The sequence below is a fragment of the Budorcas taxicolor genome, chromosome 10 (genome assembly GCF_023091745.1).
Source record: "Budorcas taxicolor isolate Tak-1 chromosome 10, Takin1.1, whole genome shotgun sequence".
Classification (NCBI taxonomy): domain Eukaryota; kingdom Metazoa; phylum Chordata; class Mammalia; order Artiodactyla; family Bovidae; genus Budorcas; species Budorcas taxicolor.
Genome location: NC_068919.1, coordinates 1311850 through 1329245, shown reverse-complemented (window position 1 = coordinate 1329245; position 17396 = coordinate 1311850). Strand labels below are relative to the sequence as shown.

Below are 17396 nucleotides of genomic sequence, written 5' to 3'. Positions count from 1 at the left end.
ATATGTAAACTATAAAGCTATATGTAAAAAAACCAGCTATATATCCCCTCGCTTGTTTTTAGGGAAAGTCTTTGCTCTGACAGGTAGTTATCACCACGGGGAAAATTACAGGCCAGGTGAGAAACATGGTCAATAAACACCAGTGTTGAAGGATTATTTATCTGTGTTAAGATTCTTCTTAGATTTTCTTTTAAGCCCCATAAAAGAAAATGGACTATAAAAGCTCAATGAGATAACAAAATTTTATTTACATCTATTTCCATTTAATATAGCACATCTTCAGGATAGGTGGTAACTTATTTAAAGGTTATGCTCATATTCTTCAGGCTGTGGGTAGAAGATTCCCCAGGGTAGCAGTAACTGTCTTGTAGGAATTCTTTGCCTTCACATATCCCCAAAATACCATTCATGTACAAATAAATACTTGTCTTATAGCTGAACACAGGCTCAATTAGTTTTTCAAATACTCTAGCCACAGCAGTATGGTTTTTTGGAAATCTAAACTGAGAGAAGAATTGCTCAACTCATAGCTTCTCCTGTCATTAATATGTACATGCTGACTGCCAAAAAGAGTAACTAAAATTTCTCACAGACTGTCCTGCAAGAGAAACCTATAGTAAAAAGAAAAAAAATTGCATTCAGAAATTTTTGTCTAAATTGGTATTAGCCTGTAAGTAGTTATAAGCAATGGTAACTTTCATGCTTCACCATCTTGCCTGATATTTTGTACACTAAAAGTTACATATTCTGTATACTAACAGTCTGATTATACAGTCTGAATGCTAGAAGTTGCTAATTTTCATTCTTTTACCACCAAGAAAGCATACTTGATTTATAGGGAAAGGGATTTAAATACTCCTAGAGGCAATGGCACCCCACTCCAGTACTCTTGCCTGGAAAATCCCATGGATGGAGGAGCCTGGTAGGCTGCAGTCCATGGGGTTGCTAAGAGTCAGACATGACTGAGCGACTTCACTTTCACTTTTCACCATCATGCACTGGAGAAGGAAATGGCAACCCATTCCAGTGTTCTTGCCTGGAGAATCCCAGCGACAGGGGACCCTGGTGGGCTGCCGTCTATGGGGTCACACAGGGTCGGACACGACTGAAGCGGCGCAGCAGCAGCAGCAGCAGCAGAGGTACTTCTGAAACTTTTTAACCTAAGGCTTAACTTTCTTCCAATAACAAGTAGCTGTTTGCTTTCCGAAAGATTTTATGTTTTATCATAAGCTTAATAAGGTGCTTTATTATCATCACATTCTTCTCTCCGCAAAAAAGGCCCTGATCCATATTGTTATATTGGGGTGATAGTGTTTCTTATTTTTGATACCTTTGACATATTTTTGTTTTACACTGTGACACATCATTATGACTTTACCTAATTGTTATCTAAAAGGGAACTATCATCTTTATTTGCCTTAAAATATTTTATAGGCCTGGTTTTTCGTTTTGTAATGCTTTTGTTTTAGTCAGTTTAGTCTAACAAGGACTCTAGCAGTATGGTCAGTGCAAAGCTTAGACTCTCTAGTATGGACAAATTGTCAAGGTCCCTATAAGCCATTGGGCTAATCAAGCTAGTAATATTAATTTTAACTTTTTATTTTGTACTTAAACTGCATATAACCTCATAGTTTATCATCAAAACAAAGCATATAGATGAAAGCATGTAGATGGACTACAAATGATTCTGACTTGGAAACTAGGGAAGCCTCTGCTGTTTGACCTTTAAGTCCAGGGAAAGAAGGTAAAGGTGTTTGTCTTACCCACTACCAACTAGACTGTGCAGCATATCGTACTTCTCTGAGAATTGCTCTTAGAGCCTGGTGTCACCATGAGCATGTAGTTGCTAATGATATAAACAAGAATGTACATGTAATGAGAGGTGGGCGAGTCTCTAGAGGTTCCTTAAAGTAGAGGTTTTTAAAAAGACTAGGAAAGAAACAAGACTAAACCAACATGTTACTCAGCTATGAAAGTGAAACCAGGGATGGTTTCCACAACAAAGCTTATCAGCCAGTTTTTAAAAAGCTACAAGACAATATTACTAGCTCTACAGAATTGGGAACTGTGATGTGTGTGTACATTTCCCCATTTATCACTTAGCTGACTGCCTCACAAAGCTGTTCTGGTATTCAGCTGCTACAATGTTAGGAAACCACCAGGCCAACCTCCCTTCTGCCTCATTTATCACTTAACTGTTCCTTTGAAACACTGCCCATTTGTATTAATTTTCTGAAGTACTATTCAGCAGATCACACCAACACAATGGAACCTTCAGCCTTTGGCTGGTGCTGCCCATAAGCAATATGCAGCCTACAGACAGTAACATTTCCCTACGTGTGTGTATGCACAGGTACATTAAAAACATTTAAACATTTACTCTTAAAGAGTATCCTAAAACGTAAGCACAGGGTAAGTACAGAGAAGACGCATGCAGAGAGAGCCCACTGAAATACAAAGCCTGTGGGATATATAATTTTAAGTTTATATTTCCTACAGGATAGTAACATAGGTCTTTTCCAGCCCAGAGGCATAATATATTTTCTGAAAACTTGGACACTGCCCATTGCATTAAGTGTAAATGCTCCCTAAGTATATAAACAGTGAAAGTAAGCAAAAAACCTTACAACACATTCCTTTGTTCAATATATCAAAAATGTTTCCAAGGCAACATCATTAAAACGATCATACACCACAGCCCCTAATCCGGTGTCAAGCTCCCATAGGAGGTGCAGAGAGGCCAGACAGGCTCCAGCCATCAGTGGTCTAGGTGCTCTTCTTCTCCTCACCCAGTAAATTCACGGTGGCTTTCTTGGCTGTTAGAAGGAGAGAGAACTGTATTAGAGCTGTTTGTAACCCAGCTGTGTGCCGATGTGGCTCCTGTTGTGGGTGACTCACACTCAGACGAGGACACGCGGAGGTCTGTGGGCAGGGCTAGCAGTTTCCAGGAAATGGGCCTGAGGCCTCTTCACGCGCAGCTCCTGAGCACTGCAGCAAAGTCACTGAGGACCTAGCCCCTTAGAGTGATCATGTCGCCTGTGCCACTGTGACCTGTCCTCCCCTGAGTATCACAAGAAGTAGAGGTCCCTTGAGTGTATAGTGTCCTCGGTACAGTCAAGAAATTCCAGGTCCTCCCTGGCCTTCCTAATTACCACTTGGCTTGGAATGTGCTCTAAGAGCTCGTGTGATGTGTCTGAGGGCCACAGGGAGGGTTCTGAGAGCCTTGAGGCCTCCTGAGAGTCCAGACCGCAGCGTTCTCGGTGGAGCCCTGAGCAGGTGCCAGGCAAGGCTGCCCTCCTTATGCACCAGCCGCCCAACAGCGGCTCTCCCTTCACTCACTTAAAATTGTGGACTAAAGTTTACAAAGACACTGCAGGCTCTCAACTAGCTCTTTGCAAAAATGTACTTCCTGGAGAATCCAGAAACTCAGAGTCTACAATGTGTCAGCCTCAAAATCCATCTTATTTTCATTCTCATACCTCGGTTTATGAATGTGTCATAGCAGAGTAAAACAGGATTTCAGAGGACTGAGATCTAAGAGAATCAAAGGCCAAGAAATGTGGGTGAACTAGACAGAAATGACATCACCAGAGGTTGCTGGTTTGGTTCAGAGCAGAGAGGAACAGGTAAGAAACCTCTTCGAAAGGAACTGGCGACCCTAGAGTGGGAGGATGCGAGGAAACGTAGGGGCGCGCTGAAGGGGACTGAGCCGTGTCCGGGGGCAGCGCCTGGGGAGGACGCGGTCTGTGAGGAGGAGGACACACACCAGCTGGGGCATCAGGGCTGCAGGGGGCTCTCTGGGGGTCTTCCTCCCCCAGAGGCCAGCTCACCCCTCGTCTCCCACTTCCTCAGGAGCGTAGAACCCCCTTTTTTTTTTTTTTTAATTCCCTAGTTCTGTGGCCATTGTCCATGGGCTAAAACCCTTACTGTGCCCTCTGGAACTTCCGGCCCATTATCAGGAAGACCTCTATCCTCCCGTTTCTCTGAATGGATCCTTCTTCCTGTTGCTCTTACAGAGACCCGCCTGCCCCCCAGGACACTGCCTTCTCAACTGTCCTATGAGCTTTCCTTCCATGACCCTGGTACTTCTGGGCCTGGAGGTCCAGGAAGCACTGTCTTTGATCTTCATGGCTGTGTTCAAAACCTCATGGCATGAGATGACCTTCCCCAGCCACCCATCTTTTTTCCAATTCTCTCTGACCCTCGGGCTGTGCTGCCCCATCTCTTTAAGATTTTAGCTCCAAACTGACAGTCACTTCTGAGCAGTGCTATCGCTTGAATTATCACTGGTTTCAGTATTCTTCCAGCATCCTGACCGCTTGGGTCCTCTGCTCCAGTAACCGGGGTGTCCCTTCTAGCTGCTTGCAGCCTGGTCTCCTTCAGCTGCCCCTCTGGGCCATCCCCCTCCAGTCATACGTTCCCCGCTCTCAGCTTTTGCACGTGCTCGTTCTTCCACGGGGGCTTTCTTCCCCATGGTTCCTTCCCTTGACACCTTCAAGTGTGATGCAGTATTGCCTCCTTTGTGAGGATTTCCTAAATCACTCTCTAAAACTGTCACCTTCCCTTCAGCCCGAGCACCACTATCTTTCGATCTGTTCTATTTTTCTCTGTATCATGTGCTAACTACACCACGTAACTTGCTTTTCATTGTATTCTCTCTCTCTCTCTCAACCAGTCTATAAGCTTCGTGGGTTCATGCAGTATGGTCTGCTGGTCTGTTTGGTTCCCTGGTTCACGCCCAGTGCTATGAACATGCTTGGCACATAATTAAGTCACCTCAATAAGTAAGTATTTGTTGAATGTATGGATGAGAAAGGCTGAGAGAGAGGGCATTCTCTTGCACCTCTCACAAAAGCCATTTGAACAGCAGCATCACAAGCAGTTCAACCTGAAATGAATGAGAGAGACTGGACTTGTATATAAATACAGATGACCCCTAAAATCTCCACCCACCACAGGAAAGTCACTTTTCCTAATGTGCTGACTGAATGATGTGTTATACGTGGCATGGCAGAAGGATGCTGGGAACAGTAAAGGCAACAGGCAAAGCCTTGGTGGAGAAATCGCAGGACAGCCTTGGCACGTGGCGGAGGAGAGCCAACGGGGCGGGACGTGAGGAAGCCCGCTACCTGGGCCTCTAGAACGCACGGCCTCTCGCACCCTGGGCCAGGCTGCCCCAGGCCATACCTTCCTTGGCGAAGGCATCTACAGTCTCTTTGGCTTTGTCCTTCAGGTCGTTCACCACATCGTCTACTTGGGACTCGTGCTTCAGGAAGAAGGGCCGGATGATGCGCTTGTAGAGCAGGTCTGCTCCGTTGGCAGGGCTGGGAGCCATGCACCACAGCAGGAAGCCACACTGCAGGGAGAAGCAGCACGGTTACAGAGGGCGGTGACCCCGGACCGCACGCACTGCCGCCTCCACCGAGGACAGCGCCGCCCCTGCCGCCTGCTGCACGGGCACCGCCGCTGTTTCTGCAGGCTGTTGGGCGCACTTCACTTGGTGGAGCAAACATGACAAATAACGACCTAGTAAGGAAAGGCTGCCAGGGCGTCCCTGCTGGCTCAGCTGGCAAGGACTCTCCTGTAAGGCAGGAGACCCGACTTCGATTCCTGGGTTGGGAAGATCCCCTGGAGAAGGGATAGGCTACCCACTCCAGCATTCTTGGGCTTCCCTGGTGGCTCAGCTGGTAAAGAATCCACCTGCAATGGGGGAGACTTGGGTTCAATCCCTGAGTTGCAAAGATGCCCTGGAGGAGGGCATGGCAACCCACTCCAGTGTTCTTGCCTGGAGAATCCCCATGGACAGAGGAGCCTGGTGGGCTATGGTCCATGGGGTCGCAAAGAGTCGGATATGACTGAACAACTAAGCACAGAAGGAAAAACTGAGACTGACAAAGGCAAAACACACCAAGTCCAGCAGCTTAACTTCCTGGCTAACTTGGACCACTTTTTAGTTGTGAGTCACGAGAGCTCTAGGAATGCAAACCTGGGAAGGGGCTACTACTAATGACAGAGCTTGAGTTAAAACGCACACAGAGCACCGATACTGAGCGCCCTTCTGTGACATTCAAAATACAAAAGAAACAGATTATAGGGGGCGAGTTTTGAAAAGACAGCAGTTACCAGGCTGGATTTAAAAAAAAAAAAAGAAAACCCCAAACCATGGCTATATAGTTCTTGCAAGAAACACACCTAAGACAAAACTAATCAGAACACTGAAAATAAGATGAAAAAAAAAGATGTATCTGACAAATACCAACTTTCAAAATAGCTCATATAACAACAGTACATCAACACAAGGAAAAATAAGTGAACAAAATAATAAGGAAGGAAAACAACTTGTTAGGAAGAATAAGCGGCCTGAACCTATGTATCTTTGAGCTATGTAAATTATATATACTTTTGTTTTTGGCTTCCCTGGTGGCTCAAACAGTAGAGTCTAACTGCAGTACAGGAGACCCAGGTTTGATCCCTGGGTCAGGAAGACCCCATAGAGGAAGAAATGGCAACCCACTCCAGTATTCTTGCCATGGACGGAGGAGTCTGACAGGCTACAGTCCATGGGGTTGCAAAGAGGACACGAATGAGCAACTTCACTTTCTTTTTGTCTTGATACTTATATAATTGTAATTTTTATAATTATGTAATTTATAATTATATGTAGTTTCTAAATACATAATAATTTTGAACTGTAGAAACTTGAAAGTCAGAACTGATCAATGGACAAAATCCACGATCAATTGCTTTTTAGTATTTCCATCGGAAACTGATATATTAAAAAACTAGAAATCAGTAAGAATACATAGGAAAATACACAAAATTTAAAATCTTAATCTAAAGATATATACAGATCTCTCCACCCAACAACCTGAGACCTAAGAGAACTGTATACTACAAAACATAGAGGTAAAAAAATGGAGCTCAGCGACACTGGTTCTAGTCTCGGCTCTGCCACTTACTAGCTGGGCAAAACTTGCGCAGGTTACTTACTTGCTTAAGTCTGTTCTGACTCTATAAAAAAAGTATAAATAGAAAAAAATTTTTTAATCTATTTCATACAGGTTTTGTAAGAAAATAAGAAACCTCTGGAGCATCTAGCCTAGCAGGGGCTCTGTCCCTGTCCCAAGAAAACTGTGTCTTCTACCAACATCCATGAGACAGAAGCAGGCTGCCTATTAGAGTTTTAAGTCAGGTAAAATCAGATCTCAGGACCAACATACACCCTTTTTAAACAATTATTTTGTTCTTAACTCTCCTTTCACTGCCTGAAATGAAATTCAAAGCCATGAGATGCTTACACATACAATTAAGAAAAAAAAAAATAAAACGGTTTCTAACTGGAATATAAAGAAAGAAGAAAGTAAAAGTGTTTTATTTAAGAAATGTATTTTGGCCTTCCCTGGTGGTGCAGAGAATAAGAATCTTCCTGCCATTGCAGGGGCCACTGGTTCGATCCCTGGTCTGGGAAAATTCCACCTGCCACGGAGTAGCTAAGCCCATGCACCACAATTACTGAGCCCACACGCTAGGGCCCACGGGCTGCAGCTACTGAAGCCTGCTGCCTAGAGCCTATGCTTTTCTTATACCCAAACATTCATATTTTCCATCCGTTGCTTATAAAGATAATGCTAATATATCCACACATACACCTAAAAGTCAATAGAGCAATTTAATCAAAGTGATGTGCAGGAAAAGTTACATTCTTGACAGAACATCAGAATTCTATGTGAACATTTTGAAGAGAACACAGTGTGGCGGCCAAGGGGATGTGCCCTGTACTACTGCATACAAAGCAAGTTTCCTACCAATTATATTAACTATTCGAAGAGAAGAACTATTTGGATTTAGTTTTTAGCATCTAACATCCAATATACTTGTTATTTATATCCAGGCATTTTGCTGTATTTATTATTTAGGAGGAGAAGGGGCGACAGAGGATGAGACTGTTGGTTGGCATCATTGACTCAATGGACATGAGTTTGAGCAAGCTCCAGGAAATAGTGAAGGACAAGGAAGCCTGGTGTGCTGCAGTCCATGGGGTTGCAAAGAGTCAGACACAATTGTGCAACTGAACAATTAATATTTAGGAAACTGGCATAAAGTTTTAAATTGGCATGAGATACATTTTAATTTTTCCTATTTAAAATTGTAGAAAAAAGTCTCCTGGCTGGTATTCCTATGTAGAATATCTGATTGTCAGGAATATATTATTGATGTAGACATATGTCTGCATAGCCTCAAAGTGAAGTGGAAAGGACTCACAGGTTAAGACTCAGGAGAGTTGGGGAGAAGGAAATGGCAGCCCACGCCAGTATTCTTGCCTAGAGAATCGACTGGACAGAGGAGCCTGGCTGGCTACAGTCCGGGTTATGAGAGTCGGACATGAATTAGCAACTAAACCACCACCCCTAAGGCATGTAAAAGAGCTATTCAAAATATTTAAAAAAAAAAAAAGAATCAGAGGAGAGTTGGTATCTATTTCATGACTGCAAGTAAATCAAACAACCTCTCAAAGAGTCAATTTTCTCTTCAGGATTTTTTAGGAAACTCAAGAAATTAAAAAATATACTTGAAGAAAGTACACAATTTACAGCTAATATTACCAAGTCCTACAGTTCTTACTGTTGTTGAAAATCTCTGAAATGTTATCTGCCTATACAGATAACAACCCTAAGCAACCCAGAAAAGTTGACTTGTTCACCTTTTCTGGATGAATTTAAGCATGGCTACCAGACAGGACCAGAGCCAAGAGTCTGCATTTTTGTGCCTCTCCAATGTGATTCAGTTTATATGCTAAACTCCAAGACTGTTCATTTACTTCTTCCCAGTTCCCTCTAGCTATTGTCTTGAGACTGTAAAGTCATTACTGCTCTTTACCTACATCCTGAGCATTTTCCAGTTCTCAAATGAAATAACTTTCTTGTATTAAAAATAAAGTTAATTACAGTTCAACTCTCAAGGGTGGTATTCAGCTGCCAGCTTTTACAACTCCCTTTTCTTAACCTATGTACCTACTCAAGAGCCCAGAAATACACATATCTGACCATCCTTTTAATCGGGCCAGCTCATGGGGTTCCCAAGAGCAAACACAAGCCCACTCTTACCCGCAGTGCAGATAAAGAGTCCATGCTATTTCAATTTAACTCTCAGCGCTAGCAGCACTGACACACTAAATCCTTAAATTACAACAGGCCAGAGAGTTGTGTCTGTGATTCTAATGCTGCCACTATTCAATTTCCCTGTAGAAATGCTTCCAAGGTAGGGATATATTTAATATGCACAGTTTGGCACTAGCCTGGTGAGACCTGAGAGTTAATGTCTGAAAAAAATGTATTTCAACACTGGCTTCTGGTGTGCTGCAATCACTTGATCAGAAACCAGTCTTGGGAAGCCTTTGCGACACAGCCACAAGAACAGTAATGCTCAGCATGCACAAATAAAAGCTAAAAGCAAACATGTGAAGGGGAAGACTTTTCTATCTTCTTTGCCTCCTACAAAGTTAAGAAGAAAAATGTTATGCTCTCTGTCACTGGGTCAAACAGTACAGGTAACAGTCTGGATCAGGACTTAAACTTGCCAAAGTTTATTCAACCTTGTTTGAAAAATCTAGAAACTTATTTAAATGAGAATAAAGATGAGGTGCAAAGGTATTTGTTGCAGCATTAGTTATAATAGCAAGATAACTGTCCTAAATGTCTATTAACTGAGGAATGAATGAATTCTTATCTATAATGGATTGGACATCTAGGTCAAAGAATATTGAATAACATGAGAAAATACTCATAGTATTGTATTAATCGAAAAAAGTGAGATATAGAATCATATATGATATATATGGTCTCAACCATACATAGTTGAGTAAAACAATAACATACACAATTCTGTGTGTATACACTGTATCAAGAAATTTATTTACACATTAAAAAATAGGAAGACTACCCTAAGATGATAACAGTGGCAGTCTTAAAATACTATTTTATTTTCTACATAAAACATGCCCCAACACACAGGCACACAAACACAAAACCACAGATGCAAACAGTATAACAGCAAGGATTAATTCACCAAAATCCCCCTGACCTAAAACACATTCTGGCGCACAGAGGTTCTAAATAAATATCTGCTGAATAAAGAAGATATACTACTTTCACAAACAGAGAAATTATTTTTAAATAAATACATTTATTTTTAAACCTTCCTGTTCCAAAGCAGAGCTCAGATCAAAGCTCCAAACAGGCAGGATCCACTTTTACTAGCTCAATACATGGAACAGCATCTTCTCAACCAACCTTCGCTGCCTAATCATTGGTCCTTCTTAACATTCCTTCAAGCTAACAGGCTACTTTAGAAAAATGGGGGGAACAGGTCAACAATATTAACTCTGCAAAAGATAAAATAGTAAACCCGGCCTTAGCTGCAGGTCTTTTCTTCATCCTCCCAAACAATTACCTTGTGATTGTAGCAATAGCACAGGTAGGACCCAACTAGTCCTTAAAATGGAATACTCTCACATACACTTCTCTGCAATTCAGGGACCTTTTCTCAGTCAGTTCACGGAAGCCACTCAGAATACACCACTAATACAGAAAGAAAGCATTTTTATTGACAGCATGATCAATTTTTAATCATCTCAAGTATATCACCTATTTGGAACATACGGGATAAATTCACTCTTTCTGGATGCCATGCCATCATACAGCTGGGCACTCACTACTAATGGATGCACATTCACTTCACTATTAGGGAGGAAAACTTGCTGCATAGCAATTTCTGTAATGTACTTCAAATATAAATGACTTGCTGATTATCTTTTATTCTGGAGCCTCTCTGTCTCAAGGGGCCTCCACTAGCAGAGGTGATCACGAGCAGGCCGCTGTCAGATGGCTCACATTTCAGAAGTCTGAGGTCAGGTGCTGGTGTAGTGGTTCTACTGACAGCAGACGGCTGGCGGCAAGCAGTGGGGCCCAAGGCAAAAACCCGGCTTCTTGCTGTTAGAGACTGCCGTGTGACATCACTGCCGTTAGACAGGTCTTCAAGGATTCAAAAGTATTTGAAGTTTAAAGTATGGACATCTACATCAAAGACTATAAAGCTATTTTTATAAATGCTAAGTATCTTTGGATAACAAAACCATGAAAAATCCAGCAGCCTACGAAATCTAAATCTTCCGATAGACCAATTTCTTTCCCATTTCTTTTGAAAGGAAAATTTTTCAGCTGTGTTACAAGGCATTCAGTGGTAACATCATTCAAACTTAAAAGAATATGCAGGGACTTCCCTGGTGGTCTAGTGGCTAAGACTCCATGCTCCCAATGCAGGGAGCCTGAGTTCAATCCCTGGTTAGGGAACTATATCCCACATGTTGCACCTAAGACCCACTGCAGCCAAATAAACAAAAAATTGCTTTTTAAAAAGAATATTCACATTTGCATTTAAATTTTTAACTAGCTTTTTTTTTAAACCATAAATGGTTTCATACTGTATATAATCTATAATTTTTATAAATAATGAATTATGCAAAACTTCTGTATCTCAATAAATGAATTATTTCTTTTAACAGTATGGATGTACTATTAATTCATTTAACCATTTACCTGTTGATGGACCCTTCAGGGATTTTTTTTGTAATTATCAGAATGAGAGAGCTTCTGGTATCTAATTTCCTGCATCTACATTTCTTTAGATAAAAAATCTAAAAAGAAAGTAAACAGAAATGTAGACATTTTAAATAACTGCCAATTTAATGAGGAAGCTAAACTATTTGAGTATTTTAACTCACACTTCCCAGATTGCTGACTACTCGTATTTTTTTCTCTTATGTGAAATGTCTCTATATGACTTCTTTCATTTTCCTCTTTTTCTTCCCTGTTAAGTTTTTCTATATATTCTGGATATAACTCCATATCTGGTAAGAATGTAAATACATCCTCCTGCTGCTGCTGCTGCTGCTAAGTTACTTCAGTCGTGTCTGACTCTGTGTGACCCCATAGACGGCAGCCCACCAGGCTACCCGTCCCTGAGATTCTCCAGGCAAGAACACTGGAGTGGGTTGCCATTTCCTTCTCCAATGCATGAAAGTGAAAAGTGAAAGTGAAGTCGCTCAGTCGTGTCTGACTCTTAGCAACCCCAGGGACTGCAGCCCACCAGGCTCCTCCGTACATGGGATTTTCCAGGCAAAAGTACTGGAGTGGGGTGCCATTGCCTTCTCCAATGCATGAAAGTGAAAAGTGAAAGTGAAGTCACTCAGTCATGTCCGACTCTTCCTACCAGGCTCCTCCGTCCATGGGACTTTGCAGGCAAGAGGACTGGAGTGGGGTGCCATTGCCTTCTCCTAGTCTGTCATTATTTTTCCCTTGTTTATGCTGCCCACTGTTATATAGAAATTTTTGTCTAATTTCTATTCCTCCAAGTTAGAAAACATTCTCCTATACTTCTTCTGAAGCAGAGGTTTTGGCTTAGAAGTACTGCCTTGGGAGGGACTGAGGAAAACAGCTGTGGACTGAGCAGCCAGGGCAGTTTCTCCTCATGCCCCCGCTCCAAGCCCTAGAGCTGTGAATGACCACCTAGGAGCACCTGATTCAAATGCTGCTGGGGGAGCTGAACGGCGATGCCTGCACCTGAGGGGCTATTTTGGGGAGGGAAGGGTGATTAACTGTGACTCCTCTGCTGCCTGGGGCTCCCCACCCTAGTTTAGGGTGGGCAGGCTCCCCACCTGCCCCTCATCCTGAGTTTACCAGAACTAGCATGAATCAGGGTGCGGCCACCTCCATTCCAGCACCCAATGGAATAGCTGATATGCCTGGAGAAAAATGAACTTATAGGCCAAAATAACAAGGTATTTGAAAACTACAACCATTTCAAAACAAAGCACAGTCAACTACAGATCTAACAGCAGCAGAAATTTTAGAAGTGACTGACTAAGAATTTTAAATTAACTATACTAAAAGAAATACAGTGACATGAAAGAACAAAAAAAAATAGGAAAGAACCAAGCAAAATTACTAGGAATGAAAAATAAAATAGTTGAAATAAACACAATGTATAGCATAAAGAGCAAATGGAACAAAATTGAAACTGGAAGATCAGATTGAGAAAACTCCCAGAAAGCAGGAAAACACAAATAAATATATTTGACAAATAGGTAAGGTCAGAGGAAAAGAAAAAATACATCCAAATTACTCAGAATTAAAAATCAAGATGATATCAATGTAGTGGTGGTTGCAGGGAGGAAAATCAAAGAATGAGAGAGTTTCTGGTATCTAATTTCCTGTATCTGTTTCTTAGATAAAAAATCTAAAAAGAGAGAGAACAAGATGGCAGAGGAGTAGGTGGACGTGGAGTACATCGCTCTCCACGGACACATCAGGAACACACCTTCAGACACAGAAGTGCACGCAGAGCACCAGCCGAGAGCGGACAGGAGGGCCTGACCAGTGGAAAAGAACCCACAGAACCACGCAAAACTCAGTGGGACGAAGGAACCAGGGGGAAAAAACAGGAGTGTTAGTAGGACTGCACCTGCCCTGAGCGGGTGGCGGAACTGAAGCAGGGCTCCAATCCCCACAGCCAGGCAACTGTCTGAGTCAGAGGAGAAACATTTAAGGCTGAGAGCAAAACAGCTGATCCGTGGCAGCCTAAATGGAATGAGAATCAGACAGTCCTTGCCGCAACCATACATATGCCGGGGAGGAATGGAGCGCTACTGGAAGGGACAGCGGCTGGGAGCTGGAGTTGAGGGATTGTGGAGCAATCCCAGGGCGAGGGCTGCTGTTGACTGTGGAGAGACAGATCGAGTGGATGCGAGGGAGGAGGCTGTGGTGGGAAATGCCTGTGGAGGAAAGCCAGGCAGCCACGGAAGCAAGGCCATAGTGCTGAGTCATGCGCAGAGGGTGGAGCCATCACCATAGCCCCTCTCTCCCCCCAGGAAAGTATTCGAGAGGCTGGCCCATCCAATGCCTGACGCACTGAACTACAGAGCAGGACCCCACCCAGGGTGCTCCTTTCAGTGACCAATGTACCGAACTACAGAGCAGGGATTCCTGGTGGCTCAGAGGTTAAAGCGTCTGCCTCCAATGCGGGAGACCTGGGTTTGATCCCTGGGTCAGGAAGATCCCCTGGAGAGGGAAATGGTAACCCACTCCAGTGTTCTTGCCTGGAGAATCCCATGGATGGAGAAGCCTGGTAGGCTACAGTCCACAGGGTTGCAAAGAGTCGGCCAGGACTGAGCGACTTCACTTTCACAGAGCAGGACCACCCTCTGCCCAGGGTAGCCCTCTAAGTGCCTGAAGCCTGAACAACAGAAAGGACCCCAGGCAAGGGATCCCTCTAAGTGCGTGCCTGAACGGGCGGAGCTACAAAGAAAGACTGGCCAAAGAGGCCTTCTGAGCACCAGCTACAAGAGGCTGGAAAAAAGCCTCTGATCAGGCCATAACTCCTGCTGTGGAGGCAATCCGTGTCCCTGCACACTTGGCACCACCACGGTTCCCCAAGCCAAGCAGCTGCACCACCTTCACACACAACCCTCACTGGGGCAGAGCTGCCACAAGCCAAAAAAAAAAAGTGTGTTCATGTGCCCAAGGTCTCTTTGGTCCTGTTCGACTCTGCGACTCTGTAGACTGTGGCCTGTCAGGCTCCTCTGTCAGAGAGGGGGTTCTCCAGGCAGGGATACTGGAGCGTATTGGCCAATACTGGGTGCCACACCCTCCTAGAGCACTGTATTTCCTGATGCCCTAGCTGCCAACCCCCCTAAATACCTGGTGCTGCCAGAACCCCTGCAACCCAAGCAGCTGCACCACCTCCACACCTGGCCCTCACGGGGCAAACCCAAGTCCTCCAGGGCAGCCTCAGGACCTAAACCCCAGTGGATGACCCACATGCAGAGGTGGAAATAAAACCACAATTGAAACCCAGGGGCAGTGTGGCTAAGGAAGAAGACCCAAAACCTTCCCACCAGCTGTACAAGCTGCAGATGACATCCACACAATCAACTAGGCAGACTCTGTGTCTATGGAATATATAAAAGGCCACTGAGAGCTCCCACAAAAGAAAATGCACTCTGATAGCTGTGGACATGGGAGGCAAGAACACACAGGAGTAGGACCAGATGAGAATCTGAGCTGCCCCCACAGCAGGTCCAGTGATCAGCACAGTGTTGGAGGGCATCCTAGGAAGGTAAGGTGGACTGGGATTCCCAGTGCAGGAAAGGACTCTGACAGCAGTGACTCAAGATAAACCTCTATTATTTTCAGTTTTTGACTTGTTCTGTATATTCTCTTGGATTTTGTTTCTTTTTTCCTTTTTCCCCCCCTCTGTTGTAGTTCTCAATTTTATTGACACTGAGAAATCCAAAGCCTGAAGGCTTTTGAGCCTTTTCTTATTTCCTTAGTCACATTTTTTATTGTTGTCATAAACCTCTGCCTCTGTTTGGCCTTTTGCAGTTCTGTGGAGTTTTCCTCTTTTATTTCCTTTATTTTTAATTTTAATTTTTTAAACCTATTATTATTTTTTCTACATTTATTCCTTTGTTCCCTTTTCCTACTGTTCTTCCACCTTTGCTGTTAATCTTTCACATATATAAACCTTCTTCATCTACTTCTATTTAACTTGGCATATCTATTCTTTCTTTCTTTTCTTAATCTCCTTTCCTCTCAAAATATTTGTTAGTTTTATTTTCATTGCTTTATTCCCCAATTGATGACCCACCACATAGAGTAATGTAAATAAAAGCAAAAGTAAACAAGTGGAACCTGATTAAACTTAAAAGCTTTTGCACAGCAAAGGAAACTATCAGCACGGTGAAAAGACACCCCTCAGAATGGGAGAAAATAATAGCAACTGAAACAACTGACAAAGGATCAATTTCCGGGATATACAAGCAACTCATACAGCTCAATGCCAGAAAAACAAACAGCCCAATCAAAAAGTGGGAAAAAGACCTAAACAGACATTTCTCCACGGAAGACATACAGATGGCTAACAAACACATGAAAAGATGCTCAACATCGTTCATTATTAGAGAAATGTAAATCAAAACTACAATGTGATATCACCTCACACCAGTAAGAATGGCCCTCGTCAAAAAGTCTACAAAAAATAAATGCTGGAGAGGGTGTGGAGAAAAGGGAATGCTCTTGCACAGTTGGTGGGAATGTAAACTGATACAGCCACTATAGAAGATGGTATGCAGATTCCTTATGACCCAGCAATTCCACTCCTAGGCATATACCCTGAGAAAACCAAAACTGAAAAAGACACATGTATCCCATTGTTCATTGCAGCACTATTTACAAAAGATAGAACATGGAAGCAACCTAGATGTCATTCGACAGATGAATAGGTAAAGAAGTTGTGGTATATAAACACAATGGAATATTACTCAGCTGTACAAAGGAATGCGTTGGAGTCAGTCCTAACGAGGTGGATGAACCTAGAAACTATTATACATAGTGAAGTATGTCAGAATGAGAAATATAAATACCATATTCTAACACATATATTGCATGGGAACCTGGAATGCTAGGTCCATGAATCAAGGCAAATTGGAAGCAGTCAAACAGGAGATGGCAAGAGTGAACATCGACATTCTAGGAATCAGCGAACTAAAATGGACTGGAATCGGTGAATTTAACTCAGATGACCATTATATCTACTACTGTGGGCAAGAATCCCTTAGAAGAAATGGGAGTAGCCATCACAGTCAACAAAAGAGTCCAAAATGCAGTACTTGGATGCAATCTCAAAAATGACAAAATGATCTCTGTTCGTTTCCAAGGCAAATCATTCAATATCATGGTAATCCAAGTCTATGTCCCAACCAGTAACACTGAAGAAGCTGAAGTTGAAAGGGTCTATGAAGACCTACAACACCTTTTAGAACTAACACCCCCAAAAAGATGTCCTTTTCATTATAGGGGACTGGAATGCAAAAGTAGGAGGTCAAGAAACACCTGGAGTAACAGGTAAATTTGGCCTTGGAGAACAGAATGAAGCAGGGCAAAGGCTAATAGAGTTTTGCCAAGAGAACACACTAGTCATAGCAAACACCCTCTTCCAACAACACAAGAGAAGACTCTATCATGGACATCACCAGATGGCCAACACCAAAATCAGGCTGATTATATTCTTTGCATCCCAAGATGGAGAAGCTCTATACAGTCACCAAAAACAAGATTGGGAACTGACTGTGGCTCAGATCATGAACTCCTTATTGCCAAATTCAGACTTAAATTGAAGAAAGTGGGGAAAACCACTAGACCATTCAGTTCAGTTCAGTTCAGTTCAGTGCAGTTCAGTTGTTCAGTTATGACCATCTCTTTGCGACCCCATGAATTGCAGCATGCCAGGCCTCCCTGTCCCTCACCAACTCCCAGAGTTCACTCAAACTCATGTTTATCGAG

At 43.0% G+C, this 17396-nt stretch overlaps 1 protein-coding gene across 1 annotated transcript in view; it reads right to left on the bottom strand.

Moving 5' to 3' along the window:
- Positions 1–231: 231 nt before the first annotated feature.
- Positions 232–17396, bottom strand: part of REEP5 (receptor accessory protein 5) — a 49052-nt gene continuing 31887 nt past the window's right edge. The window contains exons 4-5 of the mRNA XM_052646354.1: positions 5188–5356; positions 232–2816 (exon numbers count right to left, since the gene is read on the bottom strand). Of these exons, the coding sequence (XP_052502314.1) occupies positions 2767–2816; positions 5188–5356 (219 nt within the window). The 3' untranslated portion in view covers positions 232–2766. The remainder of the gene's footprint in view (positions 2817–5187; positions 5357–17396) is intronic.